Raw genomic sequence first — 23,432 nt, 5'->3', positions numbered from 1 at the left:
TTAAAAATATATTACATTTTATATATCACATATTTTGGTTTCCCTTTTAAAAAAAATAATGTCAGTCTGTTAATTAAATTAAATATCTGCATTCTTTATATGTTATTTTATAGCCTCAGCATTGGTGAGATTCCAGGCATGCCACGCTAGGTACTGAATTTCATGGTCTGTATTAAATTCTCAGAAAAATGAATGAGAGCAGAGGAAAGCCAGTAGTGTCCAAGTTTGAACATACTATCCTTATACATAGATGTTCTTCCCCTTCATACCTAAACCACTGTAAAATCACTTCACAGAGTACCTGGCAGGAACAGTAGCTTGTTCTGGCAAAGGTGAGACATATTCCCTATTCAAACCTACCAGGCTCATGCTGCCTTCTCGTTCATATAGTTTCTGTGCTTCTGTTTCTTCAGTCTTTCTCAGGAGAATAAATATTTCTATTTCACATTAGGATTACTGTTTCCATTAATAATTTGGGTTGAACCACCTTTTTTTTTTTTTAATTTTTAAACTGATAGAGTTAAATTTTAGCAGAGAATTAAGGTGTCCTGTTTCAGCTGTTTAGATTTTTTTTATTTCTGTAGAATTTAGGATTACTGTTCAAAAAAAAAAGTAAAATGAGCTTTATTTCTATTGGTAGTAGAGAAGTACAAGACGACTTCTACAAATTGTGCTAGTGACTGGTACTAAAATGAAAGGGCAAAATGCATCTTAATAGTGGTGTCAGCATCTCCCACCAGCCTGTGGACCTCTCTGTTTGCCTGCCCAGCTTTCCATACTAGCTCCCTGGTAAACTAGACTGAAAAATTCCTGCAGGTGAAAATAAGCCAGGTGTTTTGTCAGGTCAGACTCCTCATCTGATTCACTATCCTGCTTACAAGTACTCATGCCAGCACAACAGGGGAGGGCACAGGAAAAGAAACAGTTAGAGGTAAGGAAAGAGGTGATGGGCTGTATAGTCTGGTATAAACAGTACTTGGCCTAATATCTAATCACAGGTTGTTACATCATTGTAAACACTGGATTATATTTTGGAAATAGTTGTTTTAATGCCATTTTACTAATGCGTCTTTCTTTCAAGTGCAATAAGCTTCAGCAAAGCATACATGCGACATTTTCATTACACAATTCAAAAAACGGCTAGTAGCTTCTATACCCTTCTTCTGTAGTTATATTTAATGTAAAGTACTAACTCTTTCCTTTGTTGTAGGTTCTTTTACATCCTCTAACTAGAAACGCAGATGGTGACAGCCAGCCACCTATGTGTGATAGAGACAGGAACCTTCCTTACCACAAACTAAATGATTTAGGGTGAGACATTTTTGTAGTAGAAAATCTGGGAGGGAATGGCAATGGGAATTAAAAGAAGTTAATATTGGTGGAAATGCAGATTTTTTGAAAACCAAGGCAAATTTAAAAAAAACTCTGCATCTTTTGCCTTGTGTCAGGACCAGACCTTATCCTAGTCTATGTAGATGGTTAATTTTGTCCTCTGAATAGCCTTACTGAGGTGAATAGAAAACTTGACATGACTAAAGTTACTCATGTCCTGGAAAGTTCACCATGTCTGACAATAGGATGGGAGGTCTCAGAACTGCCTAGATTTCAGAATAAATACTGATAGTTCAGTGACTCTTTCTGTACTTCTAAGTGGTATGAAACAGACCTCTAAGTAGTAGTAAGGGATACTGGGGTTGTTGGATGGTGTTTTTAGCTGGGGTTTCCAAATGAAGCAAAACTTATGATATATTGCAGTCTGTCTGTCAGTCGTCTTCCCACAGTAACTTAAACGTGTTTACTTGTTTAACTAAATTTAATAGTATGGGTCTCTCAGAAACTTAGTTCATAGTTTTATCAGAATTGTTGTCTGAGGAGAGAAATTCAGACTCGTGTCTCCACTGATAAAAAGTGCAATGTAAGCCCAACAGCTACTTGGTTAACCTGCGAGGTGGCTAGTGGCAGTGGTATAGTCTGGAACTAGCCATAAGACATGCTGGCTCTTTCCCAGCCTATAAGTAAGTGATACATTATGCTGTGGTCATTAGTATGAGGGAAGACAGCAGTACTGTGTAGCGAACTTGAGGTAGGGATGGGGCAGAGGGGACATGGGAGAGTTAAAGTATCATGGTAGTATGCTGTCAGCGTTGTGAAAGGCAACTGACGATATTATATAGAAGAGGGAATAGGAACTGATCTAGAGGTAGTGTGGTAGGGACAGGATGTGGTAGGAATACAGTAGAGTAGAATAGAATGGAGTAGAATAGAGTATTTCAGTTGGAAGGGACCTACAACTATCACCTAGTCCAACTGCCTGACAACTTCAGGGCTGACGAAAAGTTAAAGGATATTATTAAGGGCATTGTACAAATGCCCCTTAAACACTGACAGGCTTGGGGCATTGACCACCTCTCTAGGGAGCCTGTTCCAAGGGTAGGGATATTAGAGACTGGGACTTATTTGTTCATTCAATTTCTCCTAGAACAACACTTTTTGTTTAAAGTTGAAATACAAAACTGATAGCCTTGCTGTTTGTGGACCTGAAAGGAGCACTGTTGTGTCAAAAGCGATAGAGATTTAGGGCTGGTGAAGGATAAGGATGCCTTAAAATGCACTGTGTGCTGCTTTTCTGAAAAGGCTGAGAAGTTTTCTGACCCAGGCATGCTCCATGTTTTACCAATTTGTTACATTCCTTAGGAGGCTGTTACTCAGACAACTCAAATAGATGAAGCCCCAAAATATGGTTAGCTCTCACCTCCTGAGGTAACTCATGCTAGGGTGGTGTAGAATGACTAGATCACCCTTGTATTGTGGGGTTGTTCTGTGTCTGTCTGTGTCCCCTGTGTCCCCACTGCAAAATAAAGGTGCTGTCTCTTCAAATTGAATTGTCTTTAGCTTTTTCTTGAAAAGGTGCAGTACGTCAAAATGTGTCAGCATTGAAACTTCACCCTATTGCAAATTATTACTATTTACATCATGTGTACTGATGTTACCCTAGGCCATTTAACGTTTTATTTCCTCTGCAGAGGAGTGGACAAATTGGGAGCATCTTCCTTTGAACACATAAGCCACAGTCTTCTGGGGCGTCCTTTATCTCAAAAGCTGGCTACTATTGCTGCAGGGCTGCGAAGTGGAGGGGTGCTTCTCACAGGAGGAAAGGTACACACTTTACTACCCTCTACTTCCAAGCCCTCCCAGATTATTTTATGTAGTTAGAAAACTGTTTTCATTAGTTTTCTTTGATACCGTGTTAACTCCAAAGAATTCAAGAACAAGCTGAAAAAAGAGCAGTTAACAGTTAATTCAGTAAAACATATTCTATATATGTATACACATTATAGGCACACTTCATCAATATATATTCGTATTTCATGTGTGTGTATATATATATAAAGTAAGTTTTAAAGATTGCTACCAATGCAATTTCAATTTGTTCCCTATGGGGATTAATCTACTTTGTGTTTATACTATAATAAACACTTCTTGTCTCTGAAATATTTGAATGAAAATAAGGATATAGTATTTTCTCCTCTGTTATAACATAAAACAGCAGCGATAAGAGTTGATACTCTTATTTTCCTGTTGCCTCTTATGGTGATCCATTTAATACCACTGAATATCCATTTAATAGTCCACTGAAACTAAAAAATGTCATAACACTGAACTCAGTGGAATCAGAACGCTATCTGTAGTGGATGTATCCACTCTGAATTTGTTTATACTTGTTTCAGTCTAGGGATTTGGTCTCTACCAAGTGATATTAAGACAGAATACATATATACTTTTGGTGAGGAAAAAATGCGTGTACAGCTTTCCCAGCTTGTTAACTTGTGTATACTGTGACAAAAACTGCACAGAAACAGAAGAAAATTGTTCTGTCAATTTACATTAGCTCACATTTATTTTTGTAGGGAAGTGGAAAGTCAACATTAGCAAAGGCCATCTGCAAAGAAGCATTTGATAGACTGGACACTCACGTAGAAGTAATTGATTGTAAAGCTTTAAGAGGTATGATAATTTTTTTATCTCAAATGTTTGCAGTATGTTGAAGAAGCACAATTATGAAGTTACTATATTTAGTCTGAATATTTTTCTAGTTTTATTACTGCTTTTGCAAGGATATTTGATTCCCCACAATAAGCATCTTCAACAGTCTGATGAAAATACTAAAAATAATCTGCCACAAACTTATTTCACACTTTTATCAGTTTCTGTCCTGCGTACCACCACCAAATTCAAACCATGCTTTCCATGCTTATTTCTAATTGTTGCAAAATAGGAGGAAGTTCCAAGTTGAACTGTTTTTTCAGCTGTGCTAGCTGGAACAAATGTTAAGTTAACAAATCAAAAGTGTTAAAGGATACCTGTATTACGTAGTAAAAGGATGACAGACGCCAAAGAATCATAGAATCATAGAATCACTAAGGTTGGAAAAGACCTGAGATCAAGTCCAACCAGCAACCCAACACCACCGTGCCTCCTAAACCATGTCCCCAAGTGCCACATCCACATGTTTTTTTGAACACCACCAGGGATGGTGACTCCACCACCTCTCTGGGCAGCCTCTTCCAATGCCTGACCACTCTGTCAGTAAAGAAAATTTTCCTAATATCCAATCTAAACCTCCCCTGATGCAGCTTGAGGCCATTTCCTCTTGTCCTATCACTAGTGACTTGGGAGAAGAGACCAAAACCCACCTCACTACAACCTCCCTTCAGGTAGTTGTAGAGAGCGATAAGGTCTCCCCTCAGCCTCCCCTCCAGACTAAGCAAGCCCAGAAGGATCGAACAACCAGCTGAAACCTGATTTATGATGCCATATTTACTAACATAGTGTATGTTGGCAATAGTCATCTAACACTCATGTTTATAGATGATGATGAGGTGAATCCTTAGGTTTTGTGAGTCCCAAATCAGTGCTTTGCACCAAAGATTGAAGAGGACAAAAAAGGCTTTTTTTACTTGTTCATTCACTGGCTTTTCCAAATAGTCTTGGTGTTACAGAGGCAGAGAATAATCAACTGTTTTCTCACAGAGCCCGTATGTTGTGTGGCTGTACTCTTTTTGCTTAAGTCCCTACTAAGATCCTTGCTCCAGAGAAAAAGGGAAAGACTGATAAAGAGCTAGGTCCTTCACTCTGAAAAATTCTTCCAATTGTGGGACTCCTTGTAGCTAATTTAGAGTGCTGCTGATACTTCTCTCTTCTTAACCGGCTAGAAATTAGACCTGTAGGCTTCTCTGGTGGTTAGTGAAAGATGATTAATCTCATTTTAGGACTGGTAGATCCTTCAAGTACTTTTTTGGAGAAGATGTGGACTCTTCTTTACTGACTGTTGTCTCTGGTTCAATCTTGGTACCTGGATATGTAGGAGTAAAGTTAAGCTACACGAATCAAAACAATTAGTACTACATTAGCAAGATGTAGTCAGTCTGATGATTTTTTTTTTTTCCTGATATGTTTTGTCATGAAAATTTAATTTCTGTTTTAGGAAAAAGATTAGTAAACATAAAGAAAACTGTGGAAGAAGCTTTTTTAGAGGCAGCATGGAGACAACCATCCATTCTTTTGATGGATGATCTTGATCACATTGTCGGAGTACCTTCTACACCAGAGCACGAGAACAGCCCTGAAATGGTTCAGAGCAATAGACTTGCTTATGGTAATACTGTGCTACCTGTGTCTGGATAAAAATTAGAATTTCTTGCACCTAAATTGTACTGTCCTACCTGAACAATTGTGTCTGTGTCATTATTGCCTCTGCACCGTGTGGTACTCCACGGCAGAATTATGGTACATAGACCATTTGTAGACCATTTGTGGACCACCAACTGGATCAGAATGGTCCACTCTGGAGCTTGGAGTGGTCACTGCCAATGGTACGTACACCACCACTGCTGATGGCAATGCCTGTTGTCAGTACCGCTGCCAGTGGTAGAGGCTTCTCCGTTCCTTTTATGTTGTTCATGCACTCAAATACATTGCAATTGCTTCCAAGTTAGTAATTAATCTCTAACTGATAATTATTAATAAGATAAATGTTATAATTGACATATTAAAATTGATCCTGTTTTCCATAATTACTATTTTTAATGACAGAGATACATAAATTTGATACTTATGGATGTTTAGAACCAATTTCTTTTAGCTGAATACTAGCTTAGTTATCATCCTACTTGGTAGGCTTTGTGGAACTTCTATTTTATTTTACAGTGTAACAATCCACAGATTTTAAAAATAAGATCATCGGTTGTAGATTGACATCCCGTATATGGTTCCTTTTTATTCCCTAAAATTTAGGCAATGATAAGTTGCAAAATAAAATTAAATTATCAAGATTAATATCTTTAATTTTTTTTAGCTGAATTCAACTCTGTTCGTGTAAAATTCAAGCCATAGCAAGAAATAACTTCCATTTTTCGCTCAGTTTGAGGGGGTTAGCATAACCTTTTATTAAATTACATTTGAAGTTCAGAAAATCTTGCCATCATTTCTTTTTGTAAAATGTTCACTTAAGTTACTTGCAGAATTGTTTGTGTTTCTTATTACTTTATTTACAGTTGTAATGCATACAGCAGAGGTTTAGAGTTTTAAAGATTATTCCTTGAAGATCTACTTTGCATTCATAATTTCTTTGGCTTTCATATATTATTTTTTCCTAGATTGCTTATTTTCTAGGCTTAGCATCTATTTTTATTCTTATAACTTTCCCCTTCTTGTTTGCATGGAGGGAATAATATTTCTAGAACAGGGATCATAGCACACAAAAAAAACCCTCCACATTTAATATCCTGTGGTAGACATCATCAATTATGTTACAAACTTAGCTTTTAAAGAGCACTTCTGATGGCAATTTATTGATGGAATATACTGTCCTAGAAAAAATACATCTTTTTTTAATTAAAAAAAAAGCCTGTAAACATGCAAATAAATATATAATAAGATGTTACATTTTGTGTACCCTAATGCTGCTTTCCAGTAGAAATGACTATTATGAAATACAGAATCTTTTGTTATTTTGCAATTCATGGAGCAATGTCTTATGTGTCTAGTTTTGAAAGATCTGATAAAAGAAGCTATTTCCATGGGGAGTTTGATTGCATTAATTGCCACAAGTCAGTCTGAGCATTCCATACATCCTTCCCTGGTTTCAGCTCAAGGAACTCACATATTTCAGTGCTTCAAATGTATCCAATCTCCAGATCAGGTAAATCCACGTATTTATTCATTTGATTAAAATGTTGTTTGCCTTCCCTGCAGCCTCAAATACAGCACTGGAACGGCTGCAAAAATAGTAGGTTACACCTGAAGATGAGAAAAAATATGGAAATCTTAGAAGTTCTTTCATGGTACTTAAATACCTTAGAACTTACATCTGTCATTATAAAGTTTTAAACAAAAGTAATCCAGTGAAAACTACCAGTTGGCCCCACTCTCCCTGTCTTCAGTGTCGAGAGAAGGGTGTATTCAGGTGAGATTTTAGTTCACTGTAAAACAAGTCAGGTTGTCTAACATAGGTGAGATATGCATGTCTCCTTGTTACCTGTAAGGGGATTCTAGAGGAGCAGCTTTGAAAAAACATATAAGTCACTACAGTTAGATAAAAGAGATTAAATCTAAGTGTGTTTTTTTGCTGCTCAGAGGAATAAGTATGTCCCTAGAACGTGTATTTTTAAAATGTTATTAAAACTAAATTAATTTTATGGGAAGGTTTTGGTTTGGTTTTCTATATTGATATATCCCTCTACTTTTGAATGTAATCCATTTTGAAAAATAATAAGGATAGAGGGAAGAATAAACAGTATAACTTCACTGCAGGAGAAAGCAGCACTTTGTACCTCTGCGTGCCCTAATGGCACAACACAGACGTGGCAACTTGTTTCTGTTTAACACAAGTTGTTCCTGCCTGCATGTCTCCTGGCACAGGCTTGCAATTAAAGGCCACTGAGGAGGGCGTTCTGTGTTAGATACAATGTAGCTTTGTCCCACTTCCTGCAATACTGCCTTCATCATTTTTAATACTAATACATGAATAAGGGTGAGACATCACTGGAAAAGTTAGAATCTCAAAAGATACCAAATTATCTGATGTATTTTTATCTAATGCAATATATTTATTCTCAAATATATTCTACTCATTGGCAAAATGAAATATGTTCCTTTTCCTGTGAAACAGGAAAAATGGGTAAAAAAATGCGTAAAACAGTAGAATCGGGGGGTGGAGGGCTGTTCCATTATTATTGTTGGATTTAAGATAGCTGTAGCAAGGTCAACATTTAAAGTTGTAAAACTGATTAGTTTATTGAAATTCACCTGAAGAACTACCTTTTGTTTATATCCATGCCTGCTCATATTTTATTATTTGAAGGTTTGGTGACGTATAAATATTTAAGGAAATTTTATAGCTTGTATGTATTTAGGTTTTGAATTTTTGAAATCCATATAAATAGTAAACTTACTTAATATACACCTGCTGCACAATTCTGTTTTTCAGAAGCAAAGATGTGAAATGCTGTATTCCATAATAAAAAAGAAACTGAATTCTGATATGAAGAAGTTCTCTGATCTTGACCTTCAGTGTATTGCAAAGGAAACAGAAGGTTTTGTTGCTAGAGATTTTAGCATGCTGGTTGATCGTGCCATTCATGCCTGTGTTTCCAACCAGAATGCATTTCAAAATGGCGGTATGTTGACAACATCTCTTATTTCATAGTCTTACTTCTATTTTCCAGAACCTGTGGAGTAATACAGAAAGAAAAAGCTATTTTTTGTTTTATGTTTAAAATTTGTTTAGTTGTTACATATTGTGAGGAATTTGTTACTGGTAGACTGTGTCTTTTTTTTTTTTTGTTCAGGATTCTTTTTTCTTTTTTTTTTTTAAGCAGAATTGAATCTGTCAACTATGGATTTTCAGAAGGCTCTAAAAGATTTTACTCCATTAGCTCTGACAAATGTTAACCTTCATAAACCTAAGGACATCGGCTGGGACAGGGTTGGTGGCTTAAAAGATGTGAAGCAAATACTCATGGATACCATCATGTTACCTGCAAAGGTACCCAGTTCTTTTGAATTAGTTACCTGAATTTTGTACATAATGTTAGTAGGGGAAGAATGATTTTTAAGGGGTGACTTGGTGTTTGACAGATACTTGATTTTAAGCTACTTTTGTAGCTTCCTAGTCTTCAGCTACTGGAAAACTCTTTCTCCTTCCCCTCCCCTCCTCCAAATACACAATGCAATGGCTTGTGCTTTTCTACAGATCAAGTGTTGCTCTAGAATATTGCAATATTGCTAACATAATCTTTGCTACACTCTCTGTTGCAGGGTTTATGATCATGCTCTGTAAAGATGACATTTCCCACTGTCTTCTGCAGTGCTTAGCTAGAGGAGTAATCTCTTTTGGATGAATGCCAATCCATCAATTCCCCTTTATTTTTCTTTGGCCTTTCTGCCTTGCTTAAAACATCCAGCACTGAGATGAGCCACCCATTTCAGTCTTCAGAGAAATGACTGAACAGTTTTCAGTATAATGGACAGAATCTTTTACTGTATACTTAGATAATTTAATGATATCAGACGGTGATTAAAATAGGAATTTAGAAGTACCAATATACATTATAAAGCTCTAGTGCATCCCTATTCTGTCCTGTTTCCTCTTGGTAGAAAATGCTACTTCTTTGTATGTTAAGTACCCATGAAGCCTAGGAACCCACTTCAGCCCCAGGGAAACTAACAACAGTCCAGATGAGCTCTTGTGATAATAATGTGGATAAAAGAAATTAGACACATTCTGTTTAGACAAAAATCAACACCAGTCAGTGATATTACATTACACTGCAGCATAATTATGTATTTTAGAATATGTCTTGTTGAAACTCTCTTCCAGTATCCAGAATTATTTGCAAACCTGCCCATACGACAGAGATCAGGAGTCTTGCTGTATGGAGCACCTGGAACAGGAAAAACACTGTTAGCGGGAGTAGTTGCTCGAGAGAGTGGAATGAATTTCATCAGCATCAAGGTAGTAAGATTTTGAAGATTAATTGATTCATTTTATTAACTGAATGAAATAGCTTAACAGAATACTTGTGAGTTTGTGCTTGTGAGGGCAAAATACCAAAGCAAGAAACTCACATTTAAAATTTGGTATCAATCTGGTTATGCCACCATCTGACTTCTGGAACTTGACAGTTTTATTACCGAGATTTTTTTTTGTATAATTATTCATTAGGCAGAATTATACAATTTAATTAGATGTTCTTAGTTTCATATTTTTCATTAAAAGTTCCTGGATTTTGGTTCCACTCGACAATTAAGTTGAGCAATGCATTTTAAAGATACTTTCAAAATTCAGTGTAAGCAATTGCCTTGTGACACTGTAATTCATGTTCTGTTCTAGTAGAAAAATTGAAATTATTACTTTAAAATTAATTGGAATGCTGAGAGGATTCTTTTGGCTTATCTAGACCCGTTGGCTCTTCTGTTCAGAGATGCCACTCTCTTGGTTACAAGAAAATTCACTCTAGTATATGAAATCTATGATGATGTTGAATTACACAGTAAAACTAAGAAACATATAATGAATGTTCTTTTCTGATTTTATTTTTAGGGACCAGAGCTGCTCAGCAAATACATTGGAGCAAGCGAGCAAGCAGTTCGTGATATTTTTAACAGGTTGGCTTTGTAAAGATTTGTGATGTTATCGATGAATTTTATTGGTTGAAGCTCCAAGAAATAGTTCTGTTGTCCTAGGAGAGACATGACATCAGATCACAAAAGCATTTGAAATAAGTAGTTGTGCCGAACCAGATGTTCAGATCTTGGCAAGTTCAACTTGAGTATCATTATTTAAGAACAGAGCATTTCAGCTCAGATCAGGAGTGCACTTTTGAAGCTGAACTCCCAGTTCTCTCCGTTTACAGTGTGTTGGTTCACATCACAGACCTGTCTTGGAAAACACATGCTGAATTCCTATGAGATAATTCCAGGAGACAGTTGAATGTGCTCCTACTAGTAATGAAAGTTCAGTACATAGGATCATCCTAGACTTAGTACTGAGGCCGTTGGTGCCAGCTATGTTTTTACAAATGAGCCCTTGCTCACCTTCAGTGCTCACTAATATAAACATATCCTGCGTAGCCTCTGCTTCTCGTGTAGTTAAAGTGTAGGCACTCTTTGTGTTAGATGTACATAAGCCAAGGCCTTACCTGCAGTGACTGGATTTTAGAGCTTTCATGTGTATTAACATGACAGTTGAGTACTTCAGAAATTGTAAAGTGCAAGGTATGTCATAAAACGGAGCAGTGATTCCATTGCAATCCAATTCTTCAGAACCTCTTCATTTCTAGAGAAAACAGATTTTCTGTTCTCTCATTAAAGATAACTGTTCTCTGAAGCAAAAAGCAATTACCTTTAATATTTCTAAGCAGTGACCCAAACTTAAAAAGAATTTAAGTATTGCCTTTGGTTTTTTTTCCTTTTAGGGCTCAGGCAGCTAAGCCTTGTATCGTTTTTTTTGATGAGTTTGATTCTATTGCTCCTCGCCGAGGTCATGACAACACAGGAGTTACAGACCGAGTGGTTAACCAACTCTTGACTCAGTTAGATGGTGTGGAAGGCTTACAAGGTAATAATTCATCTGTGTGCTCCTTTTTATGCAAAAGTTTAGCAGATGTTAATGATATTTTTCTGCACTTTCCTAAGGGGTCTATGTACTAGCTGCTACTAGTCGCCCAGATTTGATTGACCCTGCTTTGTTAAGGCCAGGTCGACTGGATAAGTGCCTGTACTGTCCACCTCCTGATCAGGTGAGGAAACCAAACATTTTATATGAAAGGCAAGGAAAAAATATCAAACTAATGGGCTTCATTCTCCTTTTCTTTTTAAATGCCTTAGTGGCATTTCAAACCTGGACAAAGTGGACTTGATTGCCCAGCTCCAGTTATACAACAGTATAAATTCAATGATCTTAGTACAAGGCTGTTTACCACAGTCCTCAGGATCAAATCATGTTCCTGTGGATATAGCTGATTTAAAAAAAAGAAAAATTAAAAAAGGAAACTAGTCTGCAGAAAAAAATTGGATGCTGAGTAGTGTTCACCATGCTCTGCCTCTTTCTCTGAATTATGAGTCCTGTGGATCTGCAGTTTGCTTGAAGCCATGAACTATAGTCATTCCCAACCCAACTCTTTAATTGTCTGAAGTTCTCAGAGCAGTTTTATTCTGAATCCAGTTGGTCCCACTCTTGTTTACCACATTTAATTTGAAATGTTCAAGCTGTCTTTCAGTCAGATGTGTCACTAGCTAGGAAAAGAATGATTGGTTTTAGTGGGGTTTGGATCGGGCCTCTGAGACTGTACAATGTGTGTCTTTGATCCCCCATTTTATGAGGAAGAAATGAGTGCTGTTCATTTTCAGATTAGTTGGCACATTTAACAAATACCACATCATTTCATTCAGAAACACATATGAAAAAGATGATCCTGTGCCTTAAGAACTCAGATATACTCTCTTTTCATTTTTGTTCTTGTTGTTATAAACTTCTGATTTAGAATATGATCATTCAGGTAAACAGAAGTTTTTAAAATTTGTCATGCTTCTCTTTGCGAAAGGACGTAGAGAGTTCACCTTCATATTTTTATAGATTTCTAATATAAAAATCCCAGATATTAACTGGATATTTAGAGAAATATATTTCTCTGTATACTGTGTTTGGTACAGTTTCTCTTAGAGTCTTCAAGAAAATGTAACAAATGTATGCCTATATTTTAAAGATTGATTACTGTACAGTATGTCCTATATGTACTGTTATTAGGATAGTATCTTCTTCAGAAAATATCCTTCCTCCCTCAGATAGGAAGTGGCTTGTGACAGGGCCAGCACACTGTCTAGCAATCAGGACAAAGAAAAGAAGAGGTTGCTTTACTGACACTTTTTTCCCCTCCTTTTTTACAGAATTCACGCTATGAAATCTTAAAAGCTCTCAGTCATTCTCTGTCCTTGGCAAATGATGTGGACTTTCAGGATTTAGCAGCAAAAACAGAACGGTTGACAGGGGCTGACCTAAAAGCTTTATTGTACAATGCCCAATTAGAGGCAATCCATGCTAATTTAGGTTCAGGTTTAACACAGGTAAAAAAAAAACTGATATAAAAGAAGTCTCTCCTCTTCTGTTAATATGTTTGAAAGGGTTAATTTTATCCATGTTTTGTTTTGTTTTTTAGCAAAGTTATGTTTAATAAGACTTAATTTTCCTGTATTTGTATGCAGAGGATTAAAATCTTAATGTTTGCAGTAAAAGGCAAGAATAATGTAACGAATTAGTTTAAATACTTCTTAAACACAAGTTTTTTTCATTTTATTATGTGTTTAATGTTGAATAGATTTATGTAAGCCAGATCTGCTTACTATTGTTATGAGGAATGACTCCAAGTTCTAAGAACTCCAAGTTCTTAGGAGCAGCTAGCAAATTCAATTTTGAGGTGGCACATTTTGGATGATGGAGGAAGCAAGGAATTGGTGGGTGTTGTGGAGTTGTTCCAACAGACTGAGTTTGATCTGAGGTCAGGAGAGAAGTGGCGAGAGGATGGTGATATATCTGAAGTGGCCTTCTCTGGCTCATCTTCCAGGCACCAGCTAATACTTGCGTTTCCAAGGCACAGGATACCACCCTTAGCTTATACCCCTTATGCAGCTAACAGGTCCTTTCCTCTTTTAGCCTCTATTCAGCCACCTCTCCTCACATTTTTAATGCCTGTCTTCCAGTTCTAGCTGGGAAGGGGCAGGCATGGCTTCTGCTACTTGGACGTCAAAGGGAGGGGTTGGGTCAAGGGTGCAAAAGCAAGGAGACCTCTTGGGTTATTTTTGTCCCAGCGGTTACCAAGGGATGGGGCTCTGAGGGTGCAGCTCTTAGTATTGGGAGGGATCTCTGGCATATCTTTCCTAACAATCCCTTCACCTGTAACATTAGTAAGTAGTTGTAAGGATACCTGATGATTATCTGTCATCAGAGGAGGCCATTGTCTAAAGCAGTGGTCTCCAGAATGATGTGCACCCACCCCAGGGGGTGCACAAGACAATCCATTGAGGTGCAGGAAGAAAATACTAGAACTTCAATAGTGCATGTATATAAATTACAAATAAATAAGTAAGCATATATTTGGTGGACTGTGCTCAGAAACTTTTTACTCTTAGGGTATACGATCAAAAAAGTTTGCAAACACCAGTCTAAAGCAACAGCTGTGATTTCCACATCAGCATTTAAAACGTGTTGGCTATGACTAAAGATGAGTACAGCAATTAGACGCTGAAAAAGTAGGCTTACCACTATCTACTAGAGCATTTCACACAAGATACTGAATTGCCTGGAGGGAGTGGTTGAGACAGAAGGGATTCAGTTCTACAACCGAAAATGTACATGAAGTTTCCCAACACTTGCTGTTACTGAGTGAGACAGTTCAAAGCAAACAAAACCTTAAGATTATCTCCTCAAATTATTTTTCTGGCACAAAGACAGAAAGTTCTTCTTAAAGGCATTGGCTTTTCTTAGCAAAATATTTGGAAATACACGCCCAGAGAAAGACAGGTTACTGGAATCAAATGTAAATCGATACTTTCATTTGCACTGTATGTGATTTTTTTTTTTTCAATCTGTTTCAGATTACAGTAGTTATGAGTTAACATTTCTAATGTTCTGTTCTTTGTTACAGGATTTTGGTTCTAGTTCTGATAGTGACTTCAGTCTCTCTTCCATGGTTTTTCTAAACCACAGCAGTGGCTCAGATGATTCGGCAATAGATGGAGAAGCAGGACTAGAGCAATCCCTTATTTCTTTAGATATGTCTGACTTGCTTCCCGAAGATCCAAGGTCCAACATGTATCGTCTTTATTTTGGAAGCTCTTATGAATCAGAGCTGGGAAATGGAACTCCTTCAGAACTGGTAAATTACAGCCTTACTATTTTGAATTTTCTAAATATTACCAGTTGTAAAGCAGAAAAACTGAACTAGGCAAATGGTGTGGTTTTATAAATAAAATTATGTCTGCTTTGTCCTCAAACTGTCTTCAGCCTATACCATGTGGTCCACAGTGAGGAAGAAGATGGAATTATGTGATCTGACAAAATATGATATGGACTTATCTGCAACTTTGCAGGAGTTTAAAACCAAAATCCCAAAATACTGCTTAATACCTTATAATCAAGCAAACTGCATTCATACTAGATCTTACTGTCTGGTCTAATTGCCTGTTGCCTTCCAAAGTTTAATACTAAAACAGTTTTTGACTTTTTGGTGTTGTTTTTTTTTAACTTGGTTTTATTACTAAACAATGACCATCCAGCTTTCAAGAATTACGTCATTCTTAAGAATCAACAAGCATTTTCAGTTTCCAGTAGAGTGTGCATTAATGGAATAATCTGACCATGGGATTGTGTAAACAAGGGAAGTAAACCTTAACTCCCATTGTTGCTCTTAAGAAGCAAAATTCCTGTTGTTGTAGTATCACATTGCACAGAGAGCATCACGTTCCCTGGCTGGCTTGCAGATAGGGGTGTGCTGGTCGGCTACCCTGCACCTGCATGGCGACCAGCTGGCCAGCTTGTCTCACTTGGCCGCCAGGTAAGCAAAACAGAATATGCTGCCTCTGAGCTCCTTACGGTGAACAGGTGACTTTAGAGTTTGCATGTGATCCATGGGACATTTATTTTCAAGATCTGTTGTAGAATTGCTGTTACAGGTTAGTTATCAATATTGTTAGACTCTTGTTTTCAAAACTGCCTTACATTGATTCCTAAAGCCAAAAATAACTTATCTTGACATGAGAGAACTAATTATGGACTGCTGAGGTGCTTTTGTACGCTTTGTCTTGCATTATAGATGATAGTGTTCCATTAACGTGTCTTCAAAGACCTCAGTTTTCCTCTAAGTATGAAAGTTTTTCAGCAAGGCTAGAAGGACTTTGATCTCTTAAAGCTGTTGAACTTGAAGGTTTACACTCATCAAGTGCACAGAGAATTTGGAGGTGATGAATACTGAGATTACGAGTCACTCCAAAGCTAGCCACATAAACTTGCAGATTTCCAAACCGCTGATTTTCATATGTAAATAAAACAATGGACTTAGTAGACCTTTATTCTTTTTGAGATAGGCCAGTGCAAAAATATGTAGACCTTTTCTGAAGATGAAACACTTCATTTTCAAATTTCACTGTGGCAAATTAACTTAAGCTTTCTGTTCGCAAAGCTATGTATGTGATATATTTTTAAGAGAAAATAACTCTTTTTGCCAGTGGGGGCAAGTTTATACTGAATTACATTTGTAGGCTAAATCTTAATGGTGGAGTTGCTCTTTTGGATCCATAATGAGTTAATGTATTTCTCCTTGTGCTCAATTTAGAGCTCTTTGTGTTTGTCTGGACCAAACTCCATAACTCACGACTTTACCAGCGTGACTCAGAGAGACACAGCATCATCACAACCTTCAATGCTTAGAACAGCTTCTCAGGAAGACTCCCTGGAAAATAACCCGGAGCAGCACGCAGAGCACCTGAGGACAGAAATCAGTGCTATCAAAGCCAATTACAGAAGCAGGAATGGGGTATGGCAACTTTCTCGATTATTTAGTCTTAACACTTTTCTGTTGTTTTCCCACACTTCTTGGTATTTCAGTAAATATTTTCTGCAATAATATTAAATATAATGTAAGAAAGATAGCAAAGATAAATGATACCTATTTTGAGGAAAAATAACCCAGATCTTAACATGCATATAACTAAGCAGTTATTTCTGCGTTATTAATACTGGAGGGAGGCAGGGGAGTTGTGATTGTATTTACAATACATTTGTCTGTACATGTAATGAGGAAGTTCCAGAGTTACTGATGTTCATGGCACTATGTCTTTGTTTCTGTGGTAACTTTTCGTCATCTGTTCATGGCTGTTTTCAAGGAGGACAGCACCCTTAATCAGTCAGTGCTTGCCAAGAGCACTGCAGTTATTACCCAGTCCCATCTGATGACTGCACTTGAGGGTATAAGACCATCCATTAGCCAAGACGATTGGAAGAATTTTACTGAACTGTAAGTATTAATATTTTTTTTTTGTAATTGTGTATTCAGTGGAGATTTGGTCTTTCCACATTTCTTATTCATCAGAAACACAATTTAATGTGGGCAATAGCAGAGCTGAACAACTTCTGACAGCAGTTTTTGTCAGAAATATTAAATTACCCACAGAATATTTTACCAGTGCATTGTCTTTTATTGTTTTGGTTAGCGTACAGCCTAGAAATTCTAATCACAGACAAGAAAATCCTTGTATTTTGTTCAGAGCTATTCCAGTATAAAAAGGCACCAATTCCCTGAGACTTGGAGCTAAGGTCCTTCGTGCTCCCACTGAGTTGGAGCCCCTTGTATTTTCAGATTGCTGGGTTTTGACTCTCCATAGTGGTCTTTGTAGCTGGTGTGTTTGGGAAAAGGCAGTAATCTGCAGAAAAGGAGAATGTGTCTCCATAGACTTGGAAAAGACTGGAGTGAAAAAGCTGGAAACTGGCATTGGAATGTTCTGTGATCTCACCAGTGGGTTCTTCTGACACGAAGGTTGTTAGAGGAGTTGTCTTCCTCAGCTGATACATACATAAGAAGGTCTTACAGCAGGGGAAAGAGAGAAGGAAGGGGCAGGAAAGGAGGAGAATGAGAGATGCATCCCAGGAGTCTATACTGCCCTGCCCACTTCTGTTCCTTCTCCCACCTTCCCTGCTCCCAGCCCCAGAAAGTAAAAATTAAAAAAAAAAAAAAAAAAGGCAGCAGGGCAGAGAGCTCTGAGTCAGGTTTGTGGATGAAAACTCCTCCAGGTCCCCAGGTCTGAGGAGACATGCACTCTTCATTTCCATAGAAATACATGTAAACATCTGTAGTTCTGTGTTGCATTAAAGTGTACCTGAGGAGGCATACGCAAACAAAGGCATTTAATAAGAATTTGCTAATATCTTTTTCTGTTTCCAGGTATGATAATTTTCAGAATCCCAAGAAGAGAAAAGGACAAGTTGGCTCAATGTTCAGACCAGGACAAAAAATAACTCTAGCTTAGGAACTTGTATTTGCTTGTAATTGCTAAACTGTAACTGGAAATTACAAATGTGATTAAATCAGATATTTATATTCATATGGATTTATTAATGCAGCAGTTGAAGCTAAGTTTCTTTTAAACTTACATGCTGTAAAATTGTCACATTTTATTTTGAAGAAAATTGTCTTCCTTCAGAATGATATTAAATTTTTGAGAGAACATTGGTTACGTTCTGTCCAGTTGTTTATCACAAAAAAAAATTAAATTTTGCTTTTTATCAATACAGTTGCCAGAACGTAATAATGATTTCCTATCCCTGTTTCTTTCCTCACAACAAACAGATTCTGTTTGAATAAACTGAAATATCTAATAGTGGAAATGTTTTTTAAAAATTCTATAAAGCCATTCTCTAATGGGCTTTGGAGAGGTGTTAGAGAAGGGTGGTACTTCAGATGTTTATTGGGAGGCAACTGGTCTAATACTTCCAGAACAACTAGAGAGAAAAAAAAAAAAAAAGACAAACCAAGATAATTGTATCTTGTTTTCTGCCACTGTTTATTATTCAGAAGAATATCAAGTTGCATTTCACAACAACTGTGTCTTCTTATCCCCATCTTTTCCTCTTGGAAACTGTTCAAAAACATCTCTGACTGGAAGCTTTATAATGTTACATCCTCAAATTATTTACAACTGCTGCCTTACATGAAGATTGGTAAAGAGTTGCCTTCCTCGGCTGGTACACAGATAAGCAGGGCTTGAACAGAAGGGGAGAAAAGGAAGGGGCAGGAAAGGAAGAAAGCTAGAGATGTTTCCCATGTGTCTGTGCCACCTTTTCACAACGTTTTGCCAATAGTGGGGGGGTTTTGCTTGACTGGTTTTTCACTAATCTTCCTTCCCTACTATTTACTTTCCTGAGGTAATTAGAAAACACTAATTTTTATTTTCTGGGGGTCTTTCACAGCTGTTATGTGCTTTTTCACATCCGTATTGCTTTGGGCCAGTGGGCATTATTACCCTTTCTGTGATCAGATAATGTGTCACGGCTTCCTCTGATCATCTCCTTGGGTGCATCAGTAGCAGCAGCCTGCCTCAAGCCACCCCTAAACACTTGATTGTATTGTCCCACTACATATTCCAATTTGATATTTCGTTCAATGAAATGTATCACGCTATGTCAGTACTTAGAAGAACACATCATATTGACCGTATGATTATATTGTTTACTTCTGGCCTGTACTGTAGTGCCTATTCCCAGTGCCAGCAAGTAACCCAACGAATGTATGATTTGTATGTTTATTCTTGCAGCCCAGTACAGGTGAAGCCTGTATATGCTGCAAGTCTTAGCTCGTAGCGGTTAATACCCCTGATTTTCTTATTTATGCTGAGCTATTGCTTTTTACTCATGCTTAACTCTTGCTGCAGTAGGTTTTGAAACTGAAAATCCTTATTGCATTACTACCAAGCTCTACTATTGTCAATACCACTCCATTCACATCATACTTATTTTTCAGAAGTGGATATATGTTTGTTCAGCCTTAGAGCCACATCCTAGTTTACCTCTAACCTTGAGTTCATCTTTCTTACATAATGGTGTAATTTCTTTCCTTGTTGACCTTGTTTTAAATGGCTGTGGAGGTGAGTATGAATAGGGGTTGAACAGATAAGCAATTTGCTGCAAAGGAGCAAGTCATTCCCTGTCGGGTGCTCCATGGTAACCCACATTTATAATGTGGTGTAATGTAAGGTACACTGAAGAAATTTAATGGAAGAGGGGCAAAAAACGTGGATGTTGTTAACAAAGTGCAGCAGCTGGCCAGCCTTAAGTAGCTACTCTGCTTTGGTTTTGTGTCAAAACCCAAAAACTTTTTTATTTCCTTTTCAAGGTCCAGTAATTAATTTTGGGCATTTCTGGCCTTCAGGATGTAATTTGTTTATCAGTTTCTTGTCACGTTTTTTTCAAGTGATTTTTCATCCAGTGACGTTTTGAGCTCATTCAAAATATGTTTTTCTCTGCCTTGAACTTCAGATAGTTTCATCTTTAACCTAAGGAAATGTATTATCTTCTATTCAAATACTCACATTTGAAACTTCAGACCAGTTAATTTCACTGATTAGTTCCTATAGTTTCTCTGAGCTTTTCCCTTATTCTTCCATCTACTGGCTTGATGATTTTTCAGTCAAAGGTTCTTCTCTATAACTAGTGCTCCTGTAAAGCGGTCTAGCTTTTCCCTTGCCAAAATTGTTTAAAGTAATGAACCGCAATGTACAGCTTTTCTGTTTGGTAAAGAAGTCTTCAACTATGACAAAAGCATCCAGATTAGCCCAAATTAGTAGTAGCATCTGTTCTTTAACTTACATCTAGATAATGGATGTACCAGACTCGTTAAAAATGGAGATGACTTAGCCCTCCTAGTAATGATAATCTCAAAATGTGCTGATATTTAAATCTGAAAGGACCAGTCAGAGGCCAATCGTAATTAAAACAAAGACAGTACAATAACCTGTGGAATTATCTTTACACATGGAATAATTTAATTAGAATACTACAATGCCAAGTATTATACTGTAAAGTTAAAAAGGAAAGCATGCGTGCGTTAGGCTGTATGTCAAGGTCCTATCAGTCCTCAACCAGAATTAGATACTATACTGTGATGGAAAGTGTTCTTAAAAAACAGGAAGGTTCCAAATCTGCTGTCCAAGTCTGCGCTCTTCCTGTCTACATGCAAGGAATTTCACCAGTGTGCTGAACTAACTCGGGGGGCAGTGCGTGCGTGTGTATATATACATGTACGCGCACCCCTCTGTATAGATAACCTTGGCTATTGCTGCCGGTCCTATCATTTGATCCAAGAAAGTAAGTCACTATTAATAACTAGCTGCTGTTAGATGATCTTCAGTTACATTCTGAATTATATCTTAAAAGATAGTAGACTATCTATATGAAGCCTGGATCAGATCTGTTACACAGGCACAGAAGTCCAACGTACAGGCCGCATAAAGCCTATAGCGAAACGGGGGACAATCCCTTCTATGCAAGCATTGTGCAGGGAACAGCAGCTGGCCTGTGGAGGCTCTTTCACAAGGCCCAGCATTAAGTAGTGCGCCAAGAGTGAAAAGGGACCAATGACAAGGTTTGTTTCACGTTCTGCGGGGCAGCAGGGATGTAGCTGCAGTGGCTCCGGAAGATATCACGGGCAGCCAAACGGCAGCTGCCATGTTTGAGCCTTGTGTCCTCTTTTTTCCAGTCTCCTCCATCAAGCCAAGGACCAAGTAAACTCCGTGTGAACCAGCAGCCTAAGGGCGGTCAAATTCGGTGCCTCCCTGCTAGCTCATCTGTCATTCCTACCGCCTTTAAGTGATACTGATGACAGTTTTTCTGGGGATATATTACAGCCCCTAGAAAAGGTTGATAACCTGGAGTAGCTTTTCTTTCAATCCTGTTGTCACTAACATTGTCAGCTGTCACTGACCGTTTCTCAATTGCCAACCAGTCTTTCCCTGTAGACGAGGGACTTCTGAAGAAACCAGTGCTAAATATAGATGTAAACACTTACCCTGTTTCTAACATGCAAGGGGTTATTTCACATTGTTAACAGGAACCCAGTTCCCATTTATTCAATTATCCTATAATTTTTCTTAAAAATATTTAGGCAGCTTTTACTCTAAACGCGATTTATGTTTGAAGCTATCTTCTTACAGCTGTGTAGCTGCAAATTTTTCAAATACTGCCTTGAAAAAATGTACCTGTTTTCATGTGATCCACAATTCTGGATTAAGCCTGCTGATGACTGGAAAGTTTCTGGAAAAAAATGAGGTAGTGGATCAATTCTGCTAAATGCTGATTTAATCAGTGCAATTAACTCTACTGGAAGGCTTGTATGTCTGAATGGTGAGGGAATTTGGTAATTCCTAATAATCAACATCGGTCAGACTTGCTTTTCCAAGAATTGAGGACATTGAATACCATCCAGTGTGTTCGGTCTCGTTACTGTTAATGCTGTTCTGCTGTAAGTCACATTTGTGATTGGGAAACAGAATTTCTGTTGTACAGTAAAAATTTCCCAAGGTATTTATTGTATAACTTCTACTTCTTAAGGGATCAGACTTTGTTCCATTACCAAAGAGACAAAATAGAAGATATTTCCTAACTCATTTGAAATTAAATTAAAAGATAAGCAATGTCTGCTGAGGCATAGATTACATTAGCCTTATGTTTCACAATGGACATCACCAGCTAGAACTCTTACAATATTTTAAGCACAACAGTTAGAAGCCTGGTCAAAACACACAAATTTTATTATTTACATTAGATTTGAAAAGTACTTTGGCTTTTAGTTCACCCAAACAAGTCTAAATTTTGTGTGGACCAATCTACATTTGATGCCATACAGGGAGTTTCTCCTTTCCCCTCTTCTGGCATTAAAGAAGCAAAGTAAACTTCTTCAGCCCAAAAGCAAACAAAACTTTAAAAATATAATTTCAAAGCAAAAGCATTGTATGAATTTAATTTTTTCACACGATATACCTAATTTATCATTTTACTTTTTGCCTAATTTATTTCATAACTCCTAGTTATTATGAAAATAGTAAAACACATACACGCTGTATTGTTGCATGAGGATCTGACTGTTCATTATTTAATACCTCCTAAGCTCATACAGTAAGGTGGGAGTGAAGCCTGCTTTCCAGGGAGTTAAGATAGCAATCATAAGATCGTAAGCAATGCAGGAACTTGGAAGAGACCAGAAGCAGAACAAAATTTCTTGCATGAGTTAGGCTGGTATTTGCAGCATTAACCCTATGGAATGAAGATGGGAGACCAGACTACAATTTGTCAACATCAATTGACAGGTAGGAATTCACCTCACTCTCTCACATGCATCATTTGAGAATAACCCATTTACAGCTGCCACTCGAGAACCTCAGCCAGGGGAACTGAGGTGGTTTGGCAGAGGTCTTCCAAATCGCACGCCTTCAGTGCATTTTGTTACAGGGGTTTGTAGAGCCTCCCTTGCACTTAATATGCCCTCTCTTAAAAATGGGCCATCTGTTAGCCTGACCTTGGCACCAGGTGTAAGTGTGGGTTAAGTGAAATATTTTGCTTCAGAAGCACAAGGGACCTGGCAACTCTATCACAACGATAATGTGTTTGACCTCAGTGCAAGCATTGTAATACTCTAAAAGTTTAGCATTTATTAACTAATACCCAGTTTTGTCTCAGGTACAAATTTTGAGACATTAGTTCTACAGTCTGATCTAGTTTTTTAGCAAGTCATACCAGATTTTTCCTCTCTTTGATTACCATAGGCACAATACGATTGGAATGGTACAAATCTTGCTTTAAGGCTCAATTGCTTTACTTTTCCCGTTACTAA

At 37.5% G+C, this 23,432-nt stretch overlaps 1 protein-coding gene across 1 annotated transcript in view; it reads left to right on the top strand.

Moving 5' to 3' along the window:
* Positions 1-18,345, top strand: part of PEX1 (peroxisomal biogenesis factor 1) — a 28,227-nt gene extending 9,882 nt beyond the window's left edge. The window contains exons 9-24 of the mRNA XM_075082836.1: positions 1,211-1,311; positions 3,024-3,156; positions 3,909-4,005; positions 5,486-5,656; positions 7,047-7,201; positions 8,489-8,678; positions 8,880-9,046; positions 9,881-10,015; positions 10,604-10,668; positions 11,478-11,620; positions 11,698-11,801; positions 12,949-13,125; positions 14,703-14,933; positions 16,389-16,589; positions 16,939-17,069; positions 17,994-18,345. Of these exons, the coding sequence (XP_074938937.1) occupies positions 1,211-1,311; positions 3,024-3,156; positions 3,909-4,005; positions 5,486-5,656; positions 7,047-7,201; positions 8,489-8,678; positions 8,880-9,046; positions 9,881-10,015; positions 10,604-10,668; positions 11,478-11,620; positions 11,698-11,801; positions 12,949-13,125; positions 14,703-14,933; positions 16,389-16,589; positions 16,939-17,069; positions 17,994-18,078 (2,286 nt within the window). The 3' untranslated portion in view covers positions 18,079-18,345. The remainder of the gene's footprint in view (positions 1-1,210; positions 1,312-3,023; positions 3,157-3,908; positions 4,006-5,485; positions 5,657-7,046; positions 7,202-8,488; positions 8,679-8,879; positions 9,047-9,880; positions 10,016-10,603; positions 10,669-11,477; positions 11,621-11,697; positions 11,802-12,948; positions 13,126-14,702; positions 14,934-16,388; positions 16,590-16,938; positions 17,070-17,993) is intronic.
* Positions 18,346-23,432: the final 5,087 nt, after the last annotated feature.

The sequence above is a fragment of the Phalacrocorax aristotelis genome, chromosome 2 (assembly GCF_949628215.1).
Source record: "Phalacrocorax aristotelis chromosome 2, bGulAri2.1, whole genome shotgun sequence".
Classification (NCBI taxonomy): domain Eukaryota; kingdom Metazoa; phylum Chordata; class Aves; order Suliformes; family Phalacrocoracidae; genus Phalacrocorax; species Phalacrocorax aristotelis.
This window is presented reverse-complemented; position numbering and strand designations above follow the sequence as displayed.